General features: G+C 40.1%; 2 protein-coding genes across 3 annotated transcripts; both read right to left on the bottom strand.

Moving 5' to 3' along the window:
* Nucleotides 1-4,506: 4,506 nt before the first annotated feature.
* Nucleotides 4,507-25,378, bottom strand: LOC111903583 (uncharacterized). Of its 2 annotated transcripts, none has more exons than XM_052766068.1 (2): nt 24,415-25,378; nt 4,507-4,524 (listed from the first exon to the last, which is right to left on the bottom strand). In XM_052766068.1, exon 1 carries the CDS (start codon nt 25,155-25,157, stop codon nt 24,423-24,425), a length of 735 nt encoding a protein of 244 aa, XP_052622028.1. In that variant the 5' UTR covers nt 25,158-25,378; the 3' UTR covers nt 4,507-4,524; nt 24,415-24,422. The 2 variants fall into 2 exon arrangements, with proteins under 2 accessions (XP_052622028.1, XP_023755118.1); XM_023899350.3 differs by lacking the exon at nt 4,507-4,524 and adding an exon at nt 8,122-8,285.
* LOC111903610 (uncharacterized) lies at nt 20,990-21,445 on the bottom strand. The gene has a single exon (XM_023899378.1). It carries the CDS (start codon nt 21,443-21,445, stop codon nt 20,990-20,992), a length of 456 nt encoding a protein of 151 aa, XP_023755146.1.
* Nucleotides 25,379-27,320: the final 1,942 nt, after the last annotated feature.

Genomic DNA, 27,320 nt, shown 5'->3' on the forward strand with positions numbered 1-27,320 from the left:
GGAATTCCAAGGTACATGCTCTCAGCATATCTTCAAGTGTTTGTATTGTTCTTTCACTCTGACCATCAGTCTGCGGATGGTAAGCTGTGCTTAAACATAACTTGGTACCCATTTCCTCTTGTAGACTTTTCCAAAACCTTGAGGTGAAACGGCTATCACGATCCGATACAATCGTTAACGGAACACCGTGAAGCCTCACAATTTCCTTCACGTAAGAATTCGCAAGCTTTTCCATAGACCATTTCTCCCTGGCCGCTATGAAATGTGCACTCTTAGTGAATCGATCAACGACCACCCAAACCATGTCGTGACCATTCTTTGTTCTGGGCAGTTTAGTGACAAAATCCATAGCAATGTCTTCCCACTTACCCATAGGCACAGGCAATGGTTCTAAACTCCCGTAAGGTTTCTGATGTTGTGTCTTGACTCTCGCACAAGTCACACACTCGGCCACATACTTTGCAACATCAAGCTTCATCGTCGGCCACCAGTAGTAGGGTTTCAGGTCCCTATACATTTTAGTGCTACCCGGATGAATCGAGTACATGGTCTTGTGAGCTTCTTCCATCAGAAGATCCCTAATTCCTCCTGACTTAGGTACCCAAATACGATCTTGGAATACCTTCAGTCCATGACCGTTAGTAGCAAACACCAACGTTTTACCCAAACGTTCCTCCTTTCGGTCATTTTTCTCAGAAGCTTCCTCTTGAGCTTTCCTTATACTTTCCACAATAGTCGAGACAACTTCAATTTTCAACGCTCTTGGCCTCTTCCTTTCAAGATTGACTTTCCGACTGAGAGCATCAGCAACAACATTAGCTTTACCGGGGTGGTAAAGTATCTCGCAGCCGTAGTCTTTAAGTAATTCTAGCCAGCGTCGTTGCCTCATATTCAATTCTTTCTGATTAAAGAGGTATTGGAGACTCTTATGATCAGTGAAAAGTTTGCACTTCGTGCCATAGAGGTAATGCCTCCATATTTTCAGAGCGAAAACTACCGCTGCCAACTCCAAATCATGAGTCGGGTAATTCTTTTCATGCTCTTTCAACTGTCGAGACGCATATGCTATCACCTTTTCTCTTTGGGTCAAAACACAACCCAATCCAACACCAGACGCATCGCTATAAACAGCGAAGTCTTCGACTCCATCGGGTAGAGAAAGTATCGGTGCCTCGCATAGCTTCTTCTTTAACTTCTCGAATGCTTCTTTATGCTTCTCACTCCAAGCATAAGTAGCTCCTTTGTGGGTCAAAGCTGTTAATGGAGTAGCAATCGAAGAAAAGCCTTGGATAAACCTTCGGTAATATCCGGCTAATCCTAAAAAGCTTCGAATCTCCGTGGGACTTTTCGGTTGTTCCCACTTCGTCACAGCTTCAATCTTCGCTGGATCAACCATTATCCCTTCTTGGTTGACCACGTGACCCAAGAATTGGACCTCACGAATCCAAAAATCACATTTGGAGAACTTCGCATAAAGCTTCTCCTTCTTCAAAACTTCTAACACTTCTCGCAAGTGTCTGCCATGCTCCTCCTGGCTTTTCGAGTAGACCAGAATGTCGTCTATGAACACTATCACGGATTTATCAAGGAAAGGATTACAAACCCTATTCATCAAATCCATGAACGTTGCTGGAGCATTGGTTAGTCCAAACGACATAACCAAGAACTCGTAGTGTCCATATCTAGTTCTGAATGCAGTCTTCTCGATATCTTGCTCTCTTACTTTCAGCTGATGATATCCTGACCTAAGATCGATCTTCGAGAAATAGCTCGAACCTTCCAATTGATCAAACAGGTCATCAATCCTAGGCAACGGATATCTATTCTTTATTGTTGCCTTGTTCAGCTCTCTGTAATCGATGCACATTCTCATACTTCCATCTTTCTTCTTTACAAATAACACCGGAGCTCCCCAGGGCGATGAACTAGGTCTAATGAAACCTTTGTCCAACAACTCCTGAAGTTGCATCATTAACTCCTTCATCTCCGTCGGTGCTAATCGATAAGGTGCTTTTGCTATTGGCGTGGTTCCTGGTAACAAGTCTATTCTGAACTCCACTTGTCTATCAGGTGGTAATCCAGGAAGATCCTCGGGAAATACTTCCGGATAATCACACACCACTGGAATGCTCTGCATCACCTTCTTTTCCTTCTTAGCATCAATCACGAATGCTAAATATGATGTACATCCCTTGGTCAAACACTTTCTGGCTTTCATTAGAGAAATGATTCCAGAATTCACTCTGCGTTTGTCCCCATACACCATAAACGAATCTTTTCCAGACGGGTTTACTTTAACTATCTTTTTCTTGCACAAAATTTCGGCATCATTGGCGCTAAGCCAATCCATTCCCAAGACGATGTCGAAACCATTTAGTTCGATAGGCAATAATTCCTCGAGAAACTTATTCCCATTAAGGTCGATCAAGACGTTTTTCATACGATGGCTAACAGGTACAAACTTGCCACTAGCTACTTCGACTAATAAAGCATTATCTAGTCTATCAACAGGCAAAGCTAGCTTTCTACCAAACTCATGCGAAATAAAGGAGTAGTTGGCTCCAGAATCAAACAATATATGAGCAGGTAATTCGTTTACGAGAAAGGTACCTGAAGCGACATCAGCTTCATCTTTCGCAGCCTCAAGTGTCATCTGGAAGGCTCTTGTCTTCGGCTTTGGTGGAATGTTGGGCCTAGCTGCCTCCTTCTTCTTCGGACAGTCTTTCAAAATATGCCCCTCTTCATTACACCCAAAACACATCCTTTTGTTGTTCGGACATTCATTGGCAAAATGTCCAACCTTTCCACACTTGTAGCAGGTTACATCCTCGCTACATTTCCCAAAGTGCTTTTTCCTACACTTATCACACCACTTCGCTTCGCCTCCTTTTCCTCCAAACTTTTTCGAATCAAATTTCGAAAATTTACTCTTCTTACTGGAACCAGATGTTCCTTCAAACTTCCTTTTCTCACCAACCTCAACCTTGTCGGTGGTTCTCCCCTTGATCATGTTCTCCACAGACTTGGCAGCCCAGATAGCTGCCTCTAGAGTAAGTGCCTGACGTACTGGCACCTCGTACTCCCATGGAAGTCCCTTCGCATACCGATCCACCTTTGTCAACTCGTCTGGGACGATACGCAAGGCAAACTCCATCTTATCGGTGAAGTTATTGGTGTACTCATCCACTGACATGCTACCCTTCGTCAATGTCAAAAACTTGTTCTCCAACTCCAACAGATTTTGAGCCGAGCAGAACTTGCGCTTGAACTGCACCAAGAACTCTGCCCATGACAATTGCAGTGGCTCGTTAGGGCTTAAGGTCTTCCCTAGAGTGTTCCACCAACGAACGGCTCCACCTCGGAATTGTCGCACGGCATAGATAGTCTGCAACTTGCCTCTACAGCCACATGTCATAAAGGCTAACTCCATTTCGGAGATCCAATCCATAACCCCAATCGGATCCTCCTTTCCATTGAAGGTCGATGGTTTGCAAGTCAAAAAGTCCTTGTACTTGCATCCCATTCCATCATTCCTTCCATCATGGTTATCTTGCCTAACTATCGGTGGGTTGGCTGGACCAACAGACCCACTGAAGTTTCCACCTTCCGAGTGCCCTTCATTCAGTTCAGGCTCTTCCACACGAATCGACAGTTCTTCACGATTTTGTTGAAGCAACCGTCTAGTTTCATCCATCTGACGATCCAACATCGTCTGAATCATCAATTGCACACCAGCCATGGTTATTGGCTCAGGTGCTGCTGCTACGACAGGTATTGGCTCAATCACTGGTGGTTGATTCCTGTTTTCGTCAGCATTTCCAACTCCACTTCTTGTTCTCACCATTTTGATCTACACCGAATAAGGTGAAATTAGATCCTCAATCATGATAGATATTCAAATCATCCTTATCACTCCGAAACGTTTACATGCTAGTTCTAATATCGTAGACGTACGCTTAGAATCCTACACACATAAGGTTTCTAGATCCGGTCGGCAACAGACCATAGATCCGAACAAATAATATCATATATGGCAACATATAACATTTAGCACATAAAGCATTTTAGGCAACTTTCCTAAAATAAACTAGTGCTCGTGTCTAAAACTTAACAGACACGCATCTCAAAACTTCACTTAGCATTCTAAGTTTAAGTCTAGAAATCCAACAAATTCCTAGTTCGCTTAAACTAATGCTCTGATACCAACTGTGACATCCCCAAAATCTCGGCCAGAAAAGACCGATTTTCATTTATGCTTTTAAATATTTTCAGAGTAAATCCTTTTGATTTGAAAGAGTTGCGGAATTTGTTCCCAAAAACAAAACATGATAAAACATTGTTTACCGAAGCATTTCATAAAAGAAATGTATTTTCATTATAATCAAAACTCGGGGTGTCATGTTCCGATACAGACCAATAAGCATAAACGAATACATTACAAGTCATATAACAAATATAAACATATGCAGACTTGTAAACAAAACAACTTGATGGTTCATCCATCTCATGCCCTTCCGCCACTACCTGTAATACAATTTAAAACTGAGTGGGTCAGGCTTGGGAGCCTGGTGAGCATATAGGGTTTTCAACCCACAATAAATATCATATTTAATTTTCACCAACCAACAATAACCCAATTACCCATTCCTGTTATTCTCACTTTAATGTCCCTAAAACAACTAACATAAGGGACCTAGTCTAAGAATATTTCATCGGGGCGACAACACATGCTTCGGGGGTACCTCAGCAATATAAGTCAAATAAGGCAACCATGAGGGGGATGGAGTACAGCGAATGAACACCCAAGTTCATTAACACCTACAGGTGGCGAACCTGCTAATGTTTCCACAAGACTGTCTAGAATAGCCAGTGGTCGTCATCTAAACTCCGCTAGATGACTCAATCAAACAACAACGAGGCCTCTCATCTGTTTATTACACACCAACTGTCTACCCATGTTCTACCCAACATATTAGTAGATAAAAATATACATTTGTATACATAGTTTAAAGAAAACCTGTATAGCATGCTTTAATCAACACATATATCACATAACAGATGAGGCACACACACACATAACACATATCTCATAAAGAAATAAGCAGATCTATAAGATAGAAGAGAGTGAATACTCATTCACACATAACACAACCAAATATATATACATAGCACGTATTTTTATATAAAATACTTCGTATTATTGTATTAGAAGAAATAACTACACACTCACTTGATCAGAAGATGATCGGACAACACTACGGCTTATAGAAGTAGTAATCCACAGCAGATCTGGAAGATCTTCTCGAAAATCGAACTTCTCGCGGGCAGAGCTTCGACTCGGGAACCGCACTTTTCGGGATCTTCGGGATCTCGGGACTTGCCTCGGGGCTAGAGTATAATACCGGGGCTTCGGGATAGCTTCGGCACGAAAAACGATGCAAAAGACTAGAGAGAAGAGAAGAAAATGAACAACAAAGAAGGCTGTCTTCGGATCCTTTATATAGAGGCTGGAGCCTCGGAGTACGCGGGGCGTACAGGCGTACGCAGCGCGTACGCGTCCGAAATCGTCACTGCATGCGTCATCCGAAGTGTCGACACTAAGCTGAGTACGCGATAGCGTACTCACGTACGCGGGGCGTACCATGGATCAGACGGGTGACTCGGCTTCGGATAATGCCTCCAATTTTGATTTAAAAATAAATATAAAATGATTAATAAACTTCGGAAATTCATAACTTCTTCATACGAACTCCGTTTTCGACGTTCTTTATATCCACGCGAAGGTGAGACCATGCTCTACGACTTTCGTTTAGACTCCGTCGGCTAATTTTGACTTTATTTTTATTAATTATTTTTAATAGGCCGGGACAGAAACTTTCGTTATAAATTCATAACTTCTTCGTTTGACGTCCGTTCTCGCCTAACTTTTTATCGTTTCAATACCAACAATGAGATCTTCGATTCTCATTTAGATTGCTTCGGCTAACAACCGCTCGATCTCAAATCGAGTAAAACAGGCTGTATATCGCTAAGCCGGAACTTCGATAAATCATAACTTCCTCATACGAAGTCAGATTTGGGCGTTCTATATATATTCGGAAACCTCGTTTCAACTACTACAACATTAACCAAATATATTAAGTTTATTTTACACTTAAATTTTGACGCTTATTTTTATTCTTAATTAATCAAACCACATAATTAAGCAATTAAGCACAAAACACACAATACTCAAATAATACAATCTTATTATTTCAAAACGGGTTACAGAGGTTAACCTAGACTATTACATTGCTACAAATGGCAAGCCCGAAACACAGGCGTTACATTATTGGTTGGTGAATAACATGATCCAACCCTTGGAAGAGGATTAGGAATGATTCCTGAGCTAAGTTACTCTAGTCCAATAACTTGACTAGAGTGGGATTCAGATAGACTCCTATGAAAGTATGATGAAAGTATTTGAACAAAGAGTGGCACAAAAGTTAGCCGACTACCAAAATCATTGATGTTTAAGATGTAACAAGTTTGGGAAAAATTGACCTTGTAGAAGGTCTTACATCATATCCGGAGTAGAAAAGTTTTGGCCGCATAACGCCTAACTAAAAGTACTTATAGTACCAGTTAGTTACATAGAAAATATCTCATAGGACATAAACAGGAACACGGTTCTTTAAAATAAAGAAGGAAAGTAAAGCATCTCCTACTGGCGACGGTCATCCCTCTAGTGAACTCTCAGTTCAGCCAGTTGTCGTTCCATATTGAGCAGGTATCTTTCGTACACTCTCTGGCATACTCGAAGCTCTATGACTTCGGCTCGAGTTTCAGCTAATGCTTGCAGCAGGGTTTCATGGTCTCTCTCATATCTCTCACGAGCATGCTCAAGGCGATTGGTGCGAAGGATATGCATTCCTCCATTGGTATCAACTTCTGCGATACGTCGTAGAGTTGTCCTGCCCTGAATTTCGTTTCGGGCGACTCTACGGATCAGGATAGGTAGAACTCTGTCTGCTGAGCTCCCTTCGTTTACGTTGTAGAAGCTTCGGTCTCCATTAAACAGCATAGGTTGATCTTGATCTTCGCTTCATGTTTCCACACATTCTACCCAAGGAGGCGTCGGGCCATGAAAAGTCGGACGAGGGTTAGGATTTGGAATGGGAGCTACCGGGGGTAGGTTCTCAACTTCGGGTTCGGAGTTATCATCATCCGCAAGGTCTTCAGCGTGGTGATCATTCAAAGGGATAGGATGATCATTCTCTGGTTCTTCTCCAAACCATCTAGCAATGACTTCGTTCGGAAGGTACGGGTTGCCGTGGGGATGGAGTCCAGCCATGTTATCTATGCGAGAATTGGGGTAAGGAAATAATTATTATATGAACTATCTAGATAATTATTAGAAAATCTTCATTAGTTACATCACTATTTGTAAAGTGTATACCATTTATATGTAATCAAAACAGGATAGGACTTCGAATAAGTGACCTTAACTCCAAATTCACAAGGAATAGGGGTAAAGCAAAAATTTCACAGATTCTGAGTCTATAACATCCTAGTTACATATAGCCTTAGTGTATCCACTTAGAAACTATCATCTTAGTAATGAAGATCCTTTTAAGTTCTCAAGTAAGTAATTATACTAACACAAAATACTCCCATAGTATCTTATACTTAGGTTCTGTTATAATGTTCTCATTGTGGTAGTGTTGGTAAGTTTTTTAGACTTGTTGACACATCACAACCATTCTTGGGAATGTGCTAATCCTCCTCGGACCAGCATAGTTGATCAGGATATGCCACTCCCAAGACTGACCATACATCCCCGAGCTTACCTGTGATATTCAACAATCGTAATACTTTTGTTCTTGTCATTGTGACACGGATTTTAGTATGAATGCAGGCACGTATACTTTGTGAAATATTTTATTATTTAAAAGTATAAACTCTTGGTCAGAGTATTTTTTTAATCCCATTGTATTTATAGTTAGTATATCTTTTATGGATTGATATACTTAATTCACAATAAACAACGCTCTGATACCAATCTGTCACACCCCAAAACCGAGAACGGCAGAAACGTTCTGGGGCGGAGGACGTCATGTAAAGTATCACAACAATGCAAAGTAGTAAACAAGCAACAACATCATCCATTGCATTAATAGTATAATATTAAATACAAGTGTGTTCTTTCATAGTATACAACAACATAATGAATAATCAAAATAAAAGACAAGTTTGGACTGGTCCGTCTTCACAAAACCTGGTCGTCGTACCTGTCTATTGGTGACCTGAGAATACAAGTTATTTTGAAAGCGAGTATCAGCCAAAAGGCTAGTGAATTCATAAGTATTAATGTGTCTTTGATTTGTATAACTTGTAATGAAAGATTTGAAATTTGTTTTGAAAGAAAGTTTGTATAAGTATGAAAATGTTTGTAAGTAGTTGAAAACGTTTGAAAAACCCTAGAAATCCCTATGATTCCTATTAGTATAAAAGAAATCTTCTACTAAGACCTAACTGTTTTGAAAGTAGTCTTCTACCAAGACCCGACTGCTTTGAAAGTAGCCTTCTACCAAGACCCAACTGTTTTGAAAGTAGCCTTCTACCAAGACCCGACTGTACGACTATTATTATTATTATCTAACCTACCTCATCGATTATGTGAATATGACACATAGTAAAGGTATTAATAATATATTGACAGGAGTTTTATATCCTTTTGTAATTGTCGTAAGTACTGTAGTATTTGTAATAAGTGACTACTTTTGTACTATTTTTCCTTAATTGAGGGTTAAGGCATAATGTGATGGCTAGATCCCAGGCTAGACGCTCCCCTGTCAAGAGATTTTGGGACCCACACGTGACCCCTGCATGATTGCAAGCCGCGAACATCCACATTACTATGATCATGTATACCCAATATAACTATCACAATACGTTAGTGATTCATTGGTATAGTTAGATCCTGAAATCGTTCCATGCTATAGCATCTAGTTATGTCTGTTCTATTATCTTATATTGTATCCTTATTCATGTAAGCGTATCTATGTAAACGTACTCATGTAAGCGTATTCATGTAAGCTTATCTATGTAAGCGTAATCATGTAGGCGTATCTATGTAAGCGTAATCATGTAAACGTATCTATATAAGCGTAATTTCGGGGACGAAATCCTCAAAAGCAGGAGGTATTTGTAACATACATGTTATGAAATCATGTTTTAAGTAAATAATATTATGAAATATTATGTGAATTTCAATGTTGAGTTCTAACAGATGGTTTTTACTAGAAATGAAGTAAAACTATGCTTAGAATCATTCAGAAAGTATTGGAACTCTTAAGAGATTCCAATCAAGTGTCAAATAGTGAAATTTAATGAAAATATAAAATTTAGAATAAGTAAAATTTTATTATTGAAATTTGTAAATAATCTCGTTAGAAACATTTAGGCGAAAACCTCATCGAAATCCGAGTTATAACGAAGAAGTTATGACCAATCGAAGATCCGCGACAAAACCGGCACAGCGCCGAATGACGTAAAAAGTAAGTTTTTGATAAACTACTTTTTAGACTTAGTGATCTAAATGAAAGTTTTAGTATTCGTTAAACCGGGACGTTAGATAAAAAGAACGCCAAAATCTGACTTCGTATGAGGAAGTTATGATTTTTCGAAGTTTCAGCTTAGCAGTAGACAACTAAAAACTCGAATTTTGATCGAGTGATTTTAAGCCGACACAACCTAAACGAGAATTGAAGGTCTCGTCATCAGTAGTACAACGGTAAAAAGTCTGACGAAAACGGATGTCGGATGAAGAAGTTATGAATTTTTAACGGATTTTCCTGTCCCGGTCTGTTAAAAATAATACTATAAAAAATAAATTCAAAATTAGCCGACAAAGTCTAAACGAAATTTGTAGAGCATAATTTTACCTACGTGTGAATATAAAGAACGTCAGAAACTGATTCCGTATGAGAAAGTTATGGATTTTACAAGATTTGGCACATTTTTTGAGAAATTTCGCATTAATAGTGTTGCCACGTCATCCCTTGCATATAGCCTCCACGTGTCACCTTCTGATAGGACCGACGTTTGCTGTATCACCTTCTGATTGGACCAAGTCCGAGGTCCACTAAGCTTCGGACACCTTCGCATGAGACACCCCTCGGATGGCCCTCGCACCTACGTGGAGCCAGCCCATTGGACCGAAGTTGGGTCCAATCCGAAGCTACCGTCTGCGAGCCTGCTGTTCCGAACCGCGTCATCCGACTAATGCGAAGTGAGCACCTGTCCATCCGAGCCTCGCCCTGCTACCACCTGGTCCGAGCCTCGCAACCACCTGCCCTCACCCCCTCGCTTCGGATCCGAGGCTCGCACCTATATAAGGGGTGCGAGACCTCCCGATTAGATGTTTGAAATTTGGCATTTTCACCCTTGTTCCATATTTTCTTACATTCCGACTTCCCCCGAAGCCCCGGTACTAATTCCAAAGCCCAAAACACGCCCCGAGACTCCCGAGAAGCCTGAAAAATTTATCTTTTCGGTTTTGAAGCTCTACCTTCGCAGAGCCCGGTTATCAAGAAAACTCCCGGTTTTCAACGAAGAAAGTGATATTTAGAGCCGAAGTGCTGCCCAAATTACTATTTTAACCCCCGGTTATTTCACGGTGAGTTTAATATATAGGAACAATTGTATGTTATGTGTTATATGTGCTACGTGCTTTTCAGTGTTATTATTCCAGGTTATTTTCCCATGTTATTTTTATTTGCTATTTTTAATAGCAAAGAAATACCTTTGACCATGTGATCAGTGAAAGGACTTAGATTCACGTTGGTATTGGTATGTAGCCTTTGGCCATGTAGAACATGTCTCCGTAAGAGAATGATCTCTATTCTATGATATTGGCAGAAGGTTAGACAGAGCTATAAGCCTGAAATCTACCAAAATGTTAATCCGAAGTTATATGTCTTCTGTGCCATTTGTGCCAAAGCTTTATTGATGTATATTAAGTATGGAAATTGTTATGTCTCATTGATTGTATATCTTTGAATCAAATCAATGATTGATACGGAAAGTTTGTCACATGATTCACATATGCCCTTGTTGTTCCTTGTTCCTCTTTGCCTTTGCCATATTGAAGTATATATATGACATAACGTTATATTGTATCTATTATTGAACTCACCAAGCGTCACTGCTTACCCTCTCAATGTTTAACAAATTGCAGGAGATAAGCATCCAATATAGTTATATACTGGTAGAAGATTTTTGAATAGTTTGAAACTATTGTATCGATATAAGCATGTGAATAGTTTGAAACTATTGTATTTTGCACTCCCATATGTATAAAACTATAGAATCATGGGAAGTTATGTAATATATAACACTTTAAAATAGTCGGTTTGTATCCTGTAGTTTGTAACCTCTTTATCAATGTAAAATATTGTTTTTATGAATATGCAAGTAGCATGTTTTGGAGTAACTATATTGTCAAGTATGAAAGTTTGGGTCTTTCATAAATAAGAAAGTGAGGGTCTTTAAGTTTTTGACCCTCAAGCAGGGTGTTGATTCTGTTACTGTGATTACCTGGAGGTTTCATGAGAGGGTGATGTTTTTCCCTGAGCAGGTGTCTACCGAGTAGACACGCATGAGCTGATATCTGAGCATTCTGAGGAGAGATATTCGCGAGTTCGTGGCGAACTCGACATACCAGACATATTCCGAACTTCAGGAAAATGCTCGAAAGTGGGAGATCGAGGAGTTCGTGGCGAACTCGACATACCAGACATATTCCGAACTTCAGGAAAATGCTCGAAAGTGGGAGATCGAGCCAGAGACTCAGGCCAGGGAGGAGGCGAAGTCTCAGGGAAGGGATTGGCGGCCGGCACAGTCTCAGCCGGCAGCCAAGCGGGCAAAGCCCGCAGATTCAAGATGTGGGGGTCAGAAGGGCCGCACTTGCGGGAAGCGCGACAAGAGTCACGAGGGGGTGTGCAGAGCTGGGGTGTGTTACAAGTGTGGGAAGGAGGGGAATTACACGAGTTATTGCCCCAAAGGATTCTCGGTTTGCTTTCATTGCAAAAGACCAGCCATCGGAAGGTCGAGTTCCCTCAGCTACATCAGGGATCAGCGTAGGCACCGAAGGCTCGCAGGAGAGCCACCTGCTGCTAGAGCTACCGAGACCCGGCCAGTGAAGGCCAAGGCACCGAAGGCTCGCAGGAGAGCCTTCCAGTTGAAAACGGAGGAGGTCCGCGCAGCGCCCGATGTCGTGGTTGGTATGTATTCTTTCATGTAATTATTTGATGTTTGAGATATTGTGCTTATATTATGATATGCGTGGGTACTTTTCTTGTAAATTCTGTACCTGATTTGGTGTTATTTGACTCGGGTGCTAGTCGGTCATTTGTGTCCTTAGCATTTAGTCAGCACATCAGTATTCGACGAGAGGCGTTGAGTCGACCTCTACGAGTTTCTATAGCTAACGGGCGAGCGGTGTATGCTATGGATATGATTTGAGGTAGTGTACTTTAGATCTTCGGCATTGAGTTCCCGATAGATCAAGTCCCGATTGCAATGGGGACGTGTGTGTCATAGTGGGTATGGATTGGTTGAGCCGATTTGGGGCTGTTATAGATTGCGAGCGAAAGTTGGTGACGATACAAGACCCTAGTGGGGCAGTACTTACGGTGTACAGCGAGGGTACCCGGTGTGAGTCGGCATTCTGTTCAGCTGCCAGGGCGAGACAGAGTTTACAACAGGGCTGCAGCAGGTTTGTAGCCTATGTGATGGATACACAAGTGGCCGTTGGGAGGCCAAGTTCGATTGATGATGTTCCGATATTGCGAGAGTTCCCAGATGTTTTTCCCGAGGAGTTGTTAGGTGTGCCTCCCGAGAGGCAGGTAGAGTTCCGCATTGATTTGGTTCCGGGTACAGCGCCTATCGCCAAGGCGCCTTATCGCCTTGTGCTGCCAGAGATGCAAGAGTTATCCTCGCAGCTTCAGGAGCTGCTGGGGAAGGGGTTTATTAGACCGAGTAGTTCCCCTTGGGGAGCGCCGATCCTTTTTGTCAAGAAAAAGGATGGTTCACACCGGATGTGCATTGATTACCGGGAGTTGAACAAGTTGACAATCAAAACCGTTATCCATTGCCGAGGATCGACGATTTGTTCGATCAGTTGTAGGGAGCGTCTTGGTTCTCCAAGATTGATCTGAGGTCTGGATATCATCAGATGAGAGTGCGTGATGAGGATATCCAGAAGATGGCGTTTAGGACTCGTTATGGGCATTACGAGTTCGTGCTGATGCCTTTCGGGCTCACCAATGCACCGGCAGCGTTCATGGATCTCATGAACAGGGTGTGTAGGCCGATGTTGGATCATTTGGTGATCGTGTTCATTGATGATATTTTGGTGTATTTGAGATCTAGAGAGTAGCACGAGGAGCATCTGAGGCTTTATGCCAAATTCTCGGGGTATTGAGGTCGGAGAGGCTTTATGCCAAATTCTCCAAGTGCAAATTCTGGTTACGGGAGGTCCAGTTCTTGGGATATCTCGTCAACCAGAATGGGATTTGGTCGATCCGGCCAAGATTGAGGCGGTTATGAGGTGGGAGGTGCCGAGATCACCCACCGAGATCAGGAGTTTTCTAGGGTTGGCCGGCTATTATCAGATATTTATCAGGGATTTCTCCAAGATCGTCGTGCCTCTCACCAGGTTGACCCAGAAGGGTGTTGCTTATTCATGGGGTCCGGAGCAGCAGACCTCGTTTGAGACACTTCGCCGGAGATTATGTGAAGCCCCGGTGTTAACCCTCCCGGAAGGGATGGAGGATTTTGTGGTGTATTGTGACGCATCGATATCGGGGTTGGATGCAGTACTTATGCAGAGGGGGCATGTGATAGCGTATGCATCGAGGCAGCTGAAGCCTCATGAAATGAGGTATCCCACCCACGATCTGGAGTTGGGGGCTGTGGCATTCGCCCTTAAGATCTGACGTCACTATTTGTATGGGGTTCGGTGTACCATCTACACGGACCACAAGAGCTTGAAGTATTTGATGGATCAGCCCAATCTGAATATGCACCACAGGAGATGGTTGGACGTGGTAAAGGATTACGATTGTGAGATCCCGTACCACCCGGGCAAGGCTGATGTTGTAGCTGATGACCTAAGCCGTAGATAGGAGAGCGCCCCGATTCGAGACATTTGTATGTGGTTGACAGTGATGACTCCGGTGTTGGACACCATTCGGGAGGCCCAGGAAGAGGCCGTGAGACCGGAGAATCGTAAGAGAGAGCGGGCGATTGGGCAGGTATTGGAGTTCATTGTCGATAGCCGCAGGCTTATGACCTTTCAGGGTCGGATTCGGGTACCGTATGCAGGCGGGGCGCGCACCACTTTGATGGAGGAGGCGCATAAATCGAGATTTTCGATCCATCCTGGGGCCACGAAGATGTATTTGGATCTGAAGAAAGATTATTGGTGGCCCTGTATGAAGAGGGATGTAGCATGGTTTGTTGAGAGGTGCTTAACCTATCGCAGGGTTAAGGCCAAGCACTAGCATCTGCATGGCATGTTGCAGCCACTTGAGGTTCCCCAATGGAAATGCGAACAGATTTCTATGGATTTCATCACCAAGTTGCCGAGGACCGCGAGGGGTGTCGACACAATTTGGGTGATCGTCGACCAACTGACGAAGAGCGGTCACTTTCTTGCTATCAGTGAGAGCTCTTCTGTTGAGAGGCTGGCAGGGTTGTATGTGAGGGAGGTGGTATCGCGACATGGAGTGTCGATCTCGATTGTATCAGATCGGGATGTACGTTTCACTTCCAGGTTCTGGAAGAAGTTCCAAGAGGAGTTGGGCACGTGGCTGCATTTCAGTACTGCTTACCACCCTCAGACGAACGAACAGAGTGAGCGGACGATTCAAACGCTCGAGGACATGCTTCAGGCATGTGTGTTGGACTTCGGAGGGAGTTGGGATACGTATTTGCCGTTGCCTGAGTTTTCCTATAACAACAGTCACCATTCAAGCATTGGTATGCCTCCCTTCGTGTTGTTGTATGGGAGGAGGTGTCTGTGACAACCCGAAGTTTGCTGCATCGCCGTAACCCGTTCCCGTCCATAAAATTCATCTTTTCGAATTGTTTTCGTCTAAGTTTTTTTTTTAAAATTAAATCATTATTTTTTAGACTTCCATTATGACTTAATTGGTATCCAAAGACATTAGAAACTCATGAAAGCGCCCCAATTTAGAAATTTGAAAATTTTTAGTTTAGACCACGTCAGGTTACAACAACTTAATCGGGTGCGACCAAAAGCCTCGCTTAACATCAGTATCGGGTAGAATTCCACCGTGTCTCAAACTTTAACCATATATAAAGTGGAATGAGCCTCATTTGAAGCCTTTTCCACTCTCTCTCTACTCTCTCTCCTCCAATCCAAGCTCTCGGTCCAAAATCATCAAATTAAAGCTCCAAATCATCAAGGTAACTACCCTAACTCATAATAGTATAACATCTTTAGCCTTCAATTTCGTATTCAAATCATGGAATAGGACCATAAACATGTGTTTACGGCCCTGGAACAGCCTTAGGCCGTGAACACATGCAAATGGGGTTTTTGAGCCTTAAAACCCTTCCAAACCACCTTTAGAGCTTAGATATGACTTAGGGGCTTACCATACTGGACTTAGAACACCTAAACCTTAACATTTAGGGAGTAAACAGGAGTTTACGGCCCAAGCACATGCTTGGACCGTCAACACCATTTCTTGGGTAGTAAACTCATTTTAAGGTGTTAAAATGCCACTTAAACACCTCATAAGCCTTGGAATAAAGTCTAGAAGCAACCACAAACGAGTTAGGGACCTTAAACTTGATGAAAACCACCCCCATAGGAGCTTACGGCCGTAAACCCCCCAAGGATGGGTTCCTGGGCCGTAAACTCCTATAACTTACGCAAATGGTGCCTTAACTTCATCCTCTGACTTGTATATTGGACTAGAAACTCTTGTGATTGACCTAGGAACACCAAATCATACTTTGAATGGGCACATAAGAGTTTATGGCTGTAAACTCCTAGTTTACTGCCGTAAACTCCTCAAATGTTCCCTATGATGTTCAAAACCCATTCCAATGCCTTAAAACCAAGCCTAACATTAACCCTCAAATGTTATAAGGCCATTTAGCACCCTAGAACACCCCACCATGAGTTTACGGCTGTAAACTCATGGGGAGTGGGTGATTAGGGACGTAAACTCTCTTATGAGTTTACTCTTGAAGAGTAAACTCCATATCCAAGCCATATACGTCCATAGATGTCACCCGGGTCACTCCAAACACTTATAATGAAGTGTTTTCGCGACAAGAAATGTATATACTCAACTAATTAGTAGTACAAAGCCTAACTAGATACAAATGTGTATCTTTTCATATTACATAGGAACCTCACACGTGTTCAAGCCTCGAACTGACATTTAGCACCCAAATCGACACGCTTCTCGACCGGTGAGTTCATACCCCTACGTTTTTCCATGTTTTCAATGTTTTCAGGGGGGAATACAAGAAAAAGTACAAGGAAATCTTGTACTCAAACTTATGATTTCATTTGATCTAATTCATACTTCGTATGCTTTTAACACGGAAAATTGTATTAACCAATCGTTCAACTTGCAGAGTAAACTGTCATGTTATTTGTGAAACTCGTTTTAAAATGTTATATTTTATATTTCACAAATGTATTTCCACATCATTACTGTTAAAAGTATGAACCTTAGACATTAAGACGTCCTTGATAACACTCCCCGTAGATATGAGAGTGAAGGACTAATAACATTAAACTTAGAACTTTACCACTCCCCCTAGTTACGAGAGTGGTGGAATAGTAACATTAAACTTAGAACTTTAGACAAGTCCTTGATAACACTCCCCCTAGTTACGAGAGTGAAGGACTAAATAAACAGAATTTCCTATTTTATTATCTTTTAATTCATTAATCTTAAGATTGGAGACACGTCCTTGTAAGACTCCCCCTAGTTACGAGAGTGTAGGACTATCCCTATAACTAGAATCTCTTGGAGGGAGAACGTGACTTGAGTGTATAGATCTATACGGGATTGACACCCCCGCACCTGGTTGCTAGCTACAGTCGAACCAAAAGGTTCAAGAGTGACAAAAGTCATAAAAAGATACTAGCCCCTGTTTCGAGCCTTATCCAGTCTATAGTATGGTTATGGAACTCACAATTTAGATTATGAATACTTTTATACTTATTTATTAGTTTTATATACGTGTTAAAACTAATGTACTTTTCAAGGATAAACAGGTTTTCAGGAAACATCACACGAACACATAAAGTATAGTAGACACTTGTATATTACTTTCTGAACCGATCACCAACTATAAACTTTTAAGGAAAATAAGGGTTTTTCCTGGGATAACAAACTGTACATAACCGGATCGTATAACGAACGGATAACTAAACTTTACATATAAGAAAATATGGGATTTTCTTGGATAACAAACTTTTTCTGAAAACCAAAGGAAACTTGTACATTTTCATAAAACAAACCTCTTATGAACTCACCAGCTTTATGCTGATTTTCAAACTGCTTGTATTCTCAGGTCCACATTAGACAGGTACCCCGCGATCTTTTGGAAGTCGGAGCGTATAGAAGACCCGTCTTAGCTTTTGTTCATATGATACTTATATGTATAACACTTGTAACACTTTGATTTCAAACAAATGTAATGTAAAGTTTTGTGTTTACTATGCTTACTATGTACATTGGTTGCGATACTTCATGACGTCCTCCGCCCCGGAACGTTTCCGCCTTCGGTTTCGGGGTGTGACAGTGTTGGACTCCCATCTATTATGGAGAGGTAGGGCAGTGAGTGATGGGCAGCACTGAGATAGTGCTTCAGATGATAGAGCAGATTCAACAGGTCAGGCAGAGGTTGTTAACAGCTCAGAGTCGCCAGAAGAGTTATGCGGATAGGCGACGATCCGAGCTTGAGTTTCAGGCCGGAGACTTCATACTCCTGAAAGTGTCTCCTTGGAAAGGAGTGATTCGTTTTAGGAAGAACGGCAAGCTGGGGCCCTGGTATATTGGGCCGTTTAGGGTGACCGCGAGGGTGGGAAGGGTAGCATATCGGTTGGAGCTACCTGCGGAGTTGAGCCAGATTCATGATACCTTCCACGTGTCTCAGTTGAGGAAGTGTATAGCCGACGAGTCGGCAGTGGTTCTGCTGGAGGATATTCAGGTGGATGCGAGCCTAAATTATGCTGAGAGGCCAATCGCGATCTGGGATCGGAAGATCAAGGTTCTGAGGAACAAGGAGGTGTCCCTGGTTTAGGTCCAGTGGCAACATCAGAGAGGGTCCGAGCCAACTTGGGAGCCGGAGTTGGAAATGCAGGAGCAGCATCCAGAGTTGTTTGCGGATCAAGACTTCGGGGGCGAAGTCTGATTCTAGTGTAGGAGAATTATAACATCCGGATTTCCAGGTATTATGTTTGATCATTTACTTTTGAGTAAAAGAGAGGGATTCGACGAGTTGAGTCGTAGACTCGTCGAGTAGGACCGCGATTGCTGACTGGATAAATGAATGGACTCGACGAGTCGGTAAGGGTGGACTTGACGAGTCCGCGCTGTGGAATGAAACCCTAATTCTTGGGGTCTGTGCCCTATTTAAAGGCCTTTATGGCCTCCATTTACGGCTACCAGTCCTGAGAGAGAAACCCTAGAGAGCATGAGCGAGTTGTGAGAGAGATTGAACTATTTTGATCATTTTTGGTGTGGTTTAGCCAAGGAGAAAGTGTTTCCAGCAAGAGGAGGTCAAGCGGATTGCTATCTGTGGGTTTCCATCTTGGATCTGCAACTTTGAGGTAGAAAATCGATCCCCTTTTCTATTTAGTATGAGATCCTTGAATTTTAGGGTTTTCTATACCCTTTATTGGCTTGATTTGATGCATATGTTGTCCCATTGAGTGATAGACTCTGGATCCGGACCTTTTGAGGTCCAAAGAGTCTTAGCCAACCTGCTTTATGTGGTTTCATGGAGGAAATGAACTTAGGTTGCCCTTTTAGTAGTTATTTCACCAAAAGAAGCTTTGGGGGTGTTGCATGTGTACCAAGATTCGACCTTTACGTGATTATTATGCTTGGGAAAGTCAAATCTATGGATTAGAGAAACAGATCTGACCTCAGAAGGTCATTTGAGTATGATCATGGAGGCAACTCGCCGAGTTCATAAGTTGACTTGACGCGTCGAGTCGGGGTTGCCCCGCGATTCGTGACAGGTGGAACCCGTCGAGTGAAAGGATGTCTCGACGAGCTAAGAGAGGCTAGAAGGACATAGAGGACCCGCTTGGACTCGCCGAGTCACCCATGTGCACTCGACGAGTCGGGTCAAAGTTTGACCGTTGACTTTCTTTGACCTTAGGGTTCTGGCCAAGACTGATTCAAGAGAGTTTGGTGAGGGGTAGAATGGCCTTCTACCCAATCTTTAGAGACGAGTCTATGAGAGAGTATTGATCAGGGATGTTATTGGAATGATAGGAGGAAGCTAGGTCGGGACGTTGAGCACGAGAGTTTATCCGACTTCATTTGAGGTGAGTCTTCTCACTATACATTACCTAGAGTGGTATCTATGTGTAGACTGGAGGGTCTTGTGTGCTATGTTTATGTATGAGATTATGTGCAATGTGATATATGTATGCTATGTGATTGTATAGACCGGACCGGAGGGTCCAACGATATAGACCAGACCGAAGGGTTCAACGATACGGACCGGGCCGATGGGTCTAACGAGCTGTGACCGGACCAGAGGGTCCAACGAGCTATAGGACTGGAGGGTCCCGCTGAGACACATCGACCGAAGGGTCTTACTGTAGCCTCGAGTGGCGTATGTGTTGTATGTGGTATTTTGGGGAACTCACTAAGCATTTATGCTTACAATTGTTGTGTTATGTGTTTCGGGTACTAGCGAGGATCGTGGGAAGGTGCCAGCATGATACGTACACACTGAGCGGATTTATGTATTTGAGATCTTGGGATTTGTTTGTTGTGAGATCACGTGACACAATGGATTACTATGATATTTTATGAATCAACAGTATGTTTTAAAAACGAAAATTTGTTTTCGAAATTTACATCATTACATTCATCTTTCTGTGACAAGAAATAGACCCATGACTTCCGAGTGTAATCATCGATAAACACAAGTATGTACCTTTTTCCACTGTTTGAGGCAGAAGTAATGGGCCCACACAAGTCTGTGTGTATCAATTGTAGTTTCTCTGTTGCATGCCAGTTACTCTTCTTGGGTATTGCCTCTCTTTGTTGTTTTCCTAATGCACATGTCTCACATACAACATGTTTTTCAGCAACCGAGGGTAGTCCTACCACCATTCGCTTGTATAGCATGGTCCTAATGGCTTTGTGGTTGACATGTCCAAACCTATTATGCCAAAGTTGGGTCTTTGAATCATCTCTAACTTGTAGACATTGCAGTTGTTGAGGTTGGAATGAAACATGCACAGGGAACATCCTGTTCTTTGTCATGTTGGATGATATTATCAAACCTTTTTGTGGGTGGAACACCATACAAACAATGCCTTGAATGAAAAAAGTCAAAGATTTTTCTTGAAGCTGACCAACACTCATGATGTTTGATGTGAGTAATGGTACATAGTACACATTGGCGATTACTTGTGACATGTCATTCACAATGATGCGAATGTCACGTCTTCCTTTAACTTCCAGCTTGGGGTCATTTCCCAATCTAACCTTGTGTTGATACGTCTCATCAATATGAATGAACCATTCCTTAACACCTGTCATGTGATTAGAGCAAGCTGAGTCCCGAAACCAAAATGCCTCCTTATCGTGCTTCTCTTCTTCTACTGTTGCCATCAACATTTTGGTTTCTTTTTTGTATTCTTCAATATCAACAGAATCCATTAATAAAATTTCTTCATTGTCTTCAAATTCTATATAGTTTACTTATCGGTCATCATTTGGACATTCATATTTAAAGTGTCCCAACTGATGGCATTTATAACATTCAATCTGAGACTTATCAATTGTGGCTTGTTCTCGCCTTGTGCTCTTTCTCGGCCATGCCCTCTTCCTCTGTTGGAGTTTCCACTGCCTTGGCCTCTTCCACGTCCAATACTTCGATCACATTCAACTTTTAGGACTTGTTCATCGTTCACCTTTCTTCTGATTTTTTGCTCATGAATCAGTAGTGTGCTTTGAAGTTCATCCACTGTCATAGTATCAAGATCCCTTGATTCTTCTATGGTACAGACCACAAAGTTGAAGCTTTCAGGCATGGTTCTTAGTACTTTTTCTACAATTTTCACATCACTGATATCTTCACCTACATTACACATATCATTTGAGATGACCATGACACGTCCAAAATAATTCATAACAGTTTCTCCAGTTTTCATCTCTAGTATCTCAAAATCTCTACGGGGTCGCTGCAATTGAGCTCGTTTTACTCTAACATTTCTTGGTATTTAAGTTTCATAGCATCCCATATCTGCTTGGACTTCTGCTTCTGTTGGATCGTCTTTAAAATCGATTTGTCTATTGATTGAAACAAATAATTGTAGGCTTTTAGGTCTTTAAGCTTGCTTTCTTCATAGTTTTTCTGTTGTGTCGCTGTTGCCTGCTCCCCTGGCCCGATTACTTGGTACCCCTTATCCACCACTCGCCAATATTCCTTTGATCTGAGAAGATTTTCCATCACCATGCTCCAATGATCATAATCTCCATCAAATTTTGGTACACTGGGACCATGAAATTGTCATGTTTCTTCCCCCATAGCAGCGATCTCCTGAATGCTCTTAGGAACTCTCGAGAATGGAATTGTGCTGTGATACCACTTGTTGCAGATAATTGATAACAAGGTTGAATAGACTCACAAACTCCAATGCTTTTATTCAAGAGCTAAGAGGCTTATATAGCCATTACACCAAAGGATAAAAAGAAAAGAACGGAAATACAGGAGAAAATCAAAACAAACTGCTACTTTCCTAATTCTGCATTCAATACGAGGAAGACGGATATGACCAGGTAATATTGATTACCAAGTCATATTTATCTTATGGCATGAGCCTTATTCCAAACAGACTCAAATAAACGTGGGCTACCCCAAACATAGAGTTCAGCCCAATATTTTTTTGTATGCACCATGTCGCAAAGGATATATTGAAACTTGGTTATTCTAACATATTGACCCAAATTATTATATATTTGTGGATAACCTAAAAAACATGAAAAACTAATATTTGATTTACATCTTACTAAGCTGTAAGCTTTTTATTATTTTAATATTTCATTACGATCAAAAACATTATTATTTTAAAATCATGTCTCTGTCCATATACATAATTTGGTACATGGTTTAAAAACTTAACCCTTCCTTTTAGATTATTTTTGTATTTTAACTTTTTTATAGTCAAATTCAGAATTTCTAAACTATATAGAAATTGTTTCATGGAGAAATTACGTGTGACAAATGACAAGTAGCTTTCAAGTCTTTACGTTTTTAAATATGACAAATCGTCTATTCTCCACACTTTAATTACAAACACTTTTTATACATTCAAAACTCAAAAGTGTGGCACCAAAATTATATGTTCATTTTACACATTTTCACGCTTATAAATGTGCACATTGGTTATAGGTAGGGCATCTCGATTATATATATTGCACTATTTTGGTATAAAAACCATATAAACAATAATTCATCTTCGATGCAATCCACTACCTTTTACATAAAAAAACAAAATACTGTGACTATGTTAATTTGTTTTTATTATTATACTTTTAGTAATATCCTCACACTTATTATACTCATATATTTTATATTTTTTTTAACAACTTAATATACAATTTTAACGGAAGGAAATGATAAGTCCATAAATTCCCAATTAGAATATATTTTTGTTTAAAACAACATTCTATTAAATAACAAAAGTTATACTTTCAACATGTTTAGAAAAAATAATATATACTCACTTAATTTAGACATTAAAATTGATATATTTTAATACAAATTTATTTAATTAGAATATACATATGTAAGGAAGTTTTATTAATATGATGATAACTAAATTTTATTAAATATGATATTAAAGAAGGATTGATTGTCAAAAAAAAAAAAAAAAGAGGATTAAGACACTAAAAGGCAATCAATTATGCTTTTGATCGATAATGTTAGAATTAACATTTCAATTGAATTAAGAATATGTCTAAATTTTGTAATATTGATTGGTCTTTACGTTATGTCATCTTTATCGAACTTTTTTTTTTTGTATTTGACTTGAACTCCTCATTCAAGTCATTCTTTTGTGCTAATATACTTAATTGCCGTTGAAAAAAAAACATAAACCACCAAATTTTTTAGCTATCTTGTAAATATCATCATTTGATAAAAAAAAATAGTGTTGTTTAATAATGTCATATCACATTCGATACTTTATTATTAATAATTTTAAAATAGTGCCAGAAAATACGACATGTATTGAAAATGATTTTGATAATAGATTAGTAAAATACTTTATAATTTTAAGAGTTTGGTATACCATGATTGTATATTTTCAATTATTTTGCCAATATGCATTTCAAAATATCGAGCAAAGCATCAAACTCCGTTAGACCGTTACTACTTTGTTTGTTTGTGTTCGTCCATTCTGTGTAGACGAGAGAAAAGGTGTCATAATAATGTCGAGTGGGACGGCTGAACTCGCATACCGAGCTGGTGGGGCGGTGTACATTCGGCGAGAGCTATAGCTTCTATGGGTTGGTTCTAGTTTACGCATTTAATTAAACAATTTAAACTATCTAAGTTTCAACCGACCCAACATCGACCATGACTTATTAAAAGAACTAATTAATGTTTTACTTATTTAAATTTGAAAGTTTACATAAGTTTAAACTTGTTTATATAATTTATAAACCCAAATAACTGTCAACATTCAAAAAAAATAATACAACGTATAGGCTGTTTCATAACCTCATAATGGAACAATTTAAATGTTATTTAAATCGGTCAAGATTCAACATATTTTACGTAATGTTTAACAAATTAAAATCCTATAAAGTACTCTACTGTCACGTTTGGTTTAGGTTTTATGCCATAAATGGTAATATATTAAGGTTATATGGTTTTACTTCGGTAATTTTTATTACATAAAAATAGGTTCGTTTGGATCATATGATAAACCGGTCCAAGATCATTTATATGCCTGCAGACTAACTAGTAATAAAACTAATATGAGATAAATCATAATCTCTTCAAAAAGGAAGAGAGGTTAATATATACTTGTAAATGAATATGTGATCTTACTTCATTAATGCTTAAACAAGCATACTTACTGGGTTTATTTGTAGTTATGGAAAGGGGATTTACCATTATAATCATTTCTTGGTCTTGTGATCACTGCCATGACGAAACAAAGAACCTAATCCCAAGAGATTCGCAACACTTTTGGAAATGAAAGGAGGTGGCATATTAAGCACTGGACTGACTCGAATCCCATAGTCATATCCTCGTCCATAGTTCCTCTTCAATGGCGGCTTCATTGACGAATAACCATTATTATTACTCACAACTGCCATTGACGAGTTCTTATTGCTTTGCTTTTGGGAGGTATTCTGCTTGTTCTGACGGTCGACTTTCATCATAGATCCAGTTGAGTTACTTCGAGATAGAAGTGGCAGTGATGACCAAAATGAACTCTTCGGTTTCGTGCTCTCACAATGAAGACTGCTACTTCTCTTGATCCTCCAAAAGGATTTCGAGTGGTTTCCTTCACACCCTTCTACAAAAAGAACTTCTTTCGGCTTTTCGTCCATCCATAACTGATTAGTTGTGGCGGAAGTAACATGTTTCAAAGCAGAAGAATTCTTGTCGAGCAAGATATTATCTTCACTGTTATACCGACGGATTAAGCCATTGCTAAAAAGTTCATCAGCAGAAGAAGCTTCATTTTGGATGGAAACACTGGTAAAGCAAAAGTCGAAATCTGGACTGGAGTTGGATTGATATGGGTAGCTTTCAATGAAGGAGTTATCGATATTATGTGAGAACGAGATTCGAGGAGTAGCTGCAGTTGGACTGGAGCTTAAGTTCTCTGTAGAGAAGATGTCCATGGCGATTTCTTTGTTTGGTATTGGAAGATAGAAAGATTCTGCATAGGTTTTGTTCAATGATTTTTCTCTTGTAAAAGTTGAAGAACAATAAGAATTATTGTCAGAGAAGCAAATAGTTTCATAGGTATTTTGGTTATGAAAACATGGAGAAAAGATATACAAAGGGTGTCGTCAGAGAATATTTTCCATTGGATTGAATTCTTAAAGAGTGATTGAATTCTTAAAGAGTTTAATGCCTTAGCATTCTACTAAAAATACCATTTAATTTATTAAATTTTATACTCCATCAAGGATTGTCACATCAACATTTAATTCTTTTATAAATAATATTAATAAATAAAATTACAATATTACATTAATTCAATTCTTTTATAAATAATATTAATAAATAAAACTACAATATTACATTAATTTGAAATTCAAAGTTATAATTACTAAATATTAATTAGAGATTACAATTTAAAATTTAAAAGTTACGAATAATACATTAAATAAGATGTTATCTTTTTAAAATATTTCTAATATTTATAAATTTTTTATAGTTTAGAATAAAAAAATATAAAGTAACTTGATGCGACAACCGGAAACTTATCCTGTTTCCGTTACGCGATTCTGTTAATAAAAATTCAAATTTGTTAACTTTTCCGTCAAACTCTTTGGTTAATTAAAATAATCTAGTTATATTTAATTAAATTATTTACGAATCGGAACCAAAAATTGAGCAGAAACCCGAAAATCTGGAGAAAAATCAAACATTTCTGGTCGAAGTGGGATTACGACCGTAAACGTGTTTACGAACGTAAACCTGTTTACGGTCAGTGACGAGTGGACCCCTCACCTCACCCCTATAAATACGATGCTTCCGACTTCATTGGGGCGTTTTTAGCCGCATTCTCTCCTCCTCTCTCTAAGATTCATCAACCGTAAACTCACAAAATCACATTTAAACTTCGGAAAACATTGAGAAAACCACGTTTGGAGCCCTTTGGAACGCCTGGAAACACTCAGCTCGTCGAAATCAGCATCCAAACATCATTTTTCCGAGTTTACGGTCCAATCTTTAAAGACCGTAAACTCAGTTCTTGAGTTTACGGCCGTAAACTCGGCAATCTTCAGAAACCGTAAACTCGCCAATCTTCAGAAACCGTAAACTCGCCAACCTTCAGAGACCATAAACACCTTTTTGGTGGTACTTTTGGCTGTAAACTCATTTCTTTGATTCAAGCAAGTCTCGGTAACATTCCTCAACCAAAATCAAGTGTTTTCCGACACTTTAGTCATCGAAATCGCTAATTTAGATACATATATGTATTTATTTGACAATAGGATTTCGTTAAGTGTCACGTGCAATAACTCGGGAACCTTCTTTTCAGTCAACAACTCCACACAACAACTATGAGCTCATACCCCTACATTTTTCCGTATTTTTTTTAAGGTTTTCAGGGGGGAACACAAGCTAAACATAAATGTTTTCTGAAATACACATAAAACTTATGCAAGATTTCATACTTTATTTCCCTTTCGTACTATGTCGAGCATAAGGGACGTTTTCACAAATATTACATAGTTTTTTTACGGATACGCTATTCACTACGTTATACATGCAAACTATAATCGGTATAGTTTGAGATTTCTCTAAAAACCTATCAAGCATAGGAACTTCTCTACTAAACATATGCACTGGAACAGAAACCGTTTACAGTTTATATCACTGTTTAATCATGATTTTCATAACTGTAACTTATCACTATACGCGGTATACATTCGGATTCTCACTACGGTAGAACACTACTGCATCACTTGTAAACTAGATTGTACGATACTGTGAGGCGCTACTTCACTACTATACCCTTAGGTGTACAGGGATAAATCCTACCACTGTATAACCAGAGTCTCCTGGAGGGAGAGCGTGGGATTTGTGAATAGATCTATTCGGGACTGACAATCCCACATCTGGACTGCTAGCTACAGTTAAGCGGGCACGCCTGAGATGTACAAATGTCATTTAACATCAACGCCTGAAGAACGCTGGAAAGGTCACTAGTCATATCAAGCATGGTTATACGACTCACATTATGTATAAATCACCGATAGTTTACCAACCTGGTGTTCTTCAGTAGTTTTATTTATACCAAGTAGAACTAAACACACTATGCATACTGG

This window comes from Lactuca sativa, chromosome 8, assembly GCF_002870075.4.
Source record: "Lactuca sativa cultivar Salinas chromosome 8, Lsat_Salinas_v11, whole genome shotgun sequence".
In the NCBI taxonomy this organism is placed as follows: Eukaryota; Viridiplantae; Streptophyta; class Magnoliopsida; order Asterales; family Asteraceae; genus Lactuca; species Lactuca sativa.